Source organism: Capsicum annuum, chromosome 1 (assembly GCF_002878395.1).
Source record: "Capsicum annuum cultivar UCD-10X-F1 chromosome 1, UCD10Xv1.1, whole genome shotgun sequence".
In the NCBI taxonomy this organism is placed as follows: domain Eukaryota; kingdom Viridiplantae; phylum Streptophyta; class Magnoliopsida; order Solanales; family Solanaceae; genus Capsicum; species Capsicum annuum.
In genome coordinates, this window is record NC_061111.1 from 144730912 (window position 1) to 144732336 (window position 1425).

At 35.9% G+C, this 1425-nt stretch overlaps 1 protein-coding gene across 1 annotated transcript in view; it reads right to left on the reverse strand.

Annotated features, from left to right (window-relative positions):
* The window catches only part of LOC107838933 (histone H3.2), a 4725-nt gene extending 3769 nt beyond the window's left edge, over positions 1 to 956 (reverse strand). The window contains 1 exon segment of the mRNA XM_047397190.1: positions 632 to 956. Within this exon segment, the coding sequence (XP_047253146.1) occupies positions 632 to 946 (315 nt within the window). The 5' untranslated portion in view covers positions 947 to 956.
* Between the last annotated feature and the right edge of the window lie 469 nt (positions 957 to 1425).

Consider the following 1425-nt stretch of genomic DNA (forward strand, 5'->3'; position numbering starts at 1 on the left):
GATTAGGGAATGGAAACAGGAGTGGCACCATCCCCTTCTTTACTTGTAACCAGCAAAATTTCCAGCAACTCATGTTGTCATCTTCTGGAAATGGGATTCAAAAATAACCACACTGCATTTCAAATGCAAGACAAAGAAAAAGTATATCCAATGAACTTTAATCAGTACAAATTTAACAGTAGTAGTCCTCTAAATGAATGAACACTGTAGTGAACTCTGCGATACTTGAACAAAGGCTCCTTTCACTTCACTCACACCCCAAAACTATATAAGCAAACTAACAATCATTTTCTAACTAATGTAGGACTCCGTAAAGTAACACAACAAACAAACAAGTGAAAACTGAAATGTTGGCCTCCAAGAGAAGAAGCAAAGAGATTCCAATAGCTTAACACTTGTTTCTTGGATGAGTTCAACAGCACCAAGAGGCAATTTAGGTGAAGTAGTGGTTAAACTTCAAAAAATAAAAGAGTACCAATAAAGAGAATTCAACAGACAGACAAATCAATTATCAAAAGGTAGTGCAATTTCATTTAATTAATCAACTTCATTCACTAAACACTGCCATACATACACCAAACATAAGCCAACACTACACCTAAATTGAAACCCACAGCCTCTAATTTCCCATTCTTTAACCACCAAATCCATACAGAGTCCTTCCTTGTCTCTTCAAGGCATAAACAACATCCATAGCAGTAACAGTCTTCCTCCTAGCATGCTCAGTATAAGTAACAGAATCACGTATCACATTCTCCAAAAATATCTTCAACACACCACGTGTCTCCTCATAAATAAGTCCACTTATACGCTTCACACCTCCTCTACGTGCCAATCGCCTTATTGCTGGCTTAGTAATACCCTGAATGTTATCACGGAGGACCTTACGGTGACGCTTTGCTCCTCCCTTCCCCAATCCTTTTCCTCCCTTTCCACGTCCTGACATCTTCTACTCCCTGCAAAATAACAATTGAAAATAATCAAAATTCAACATACCCATGTCATGCAATTCAATATTTAACTGGAAAATTGATAGCAAACTTGCACAGTCAAAAAGTTATAGCTAAAATTATTATATATTTTCACATGATTTAGAGAAAACCCATTCAAAAACATCAAAACGCATCTCAAGTTAATTAATACCCATGCCATAAAATTCATTATTTAACAAGAAATTGATTACAAAAATTTTGCACAATCAGATCAACTAAAGAAGAAAGCTAGAAAAATTGATGTATAAAAATAAAGAGAGTGAAAAAAGAGAAGAGTAAAATGGTAAACCTGACTGTAATTGGATGCTTAAGATATTGAATTACTATAAGAAAAAATGAGTGGAACTCTTGGCCTATTTAAAGGATGGGAATACTACTGAGAGCTTCGATCCATGTCGAGGTCATTAGGACTAGTATTGGCCGTGGATGAGGA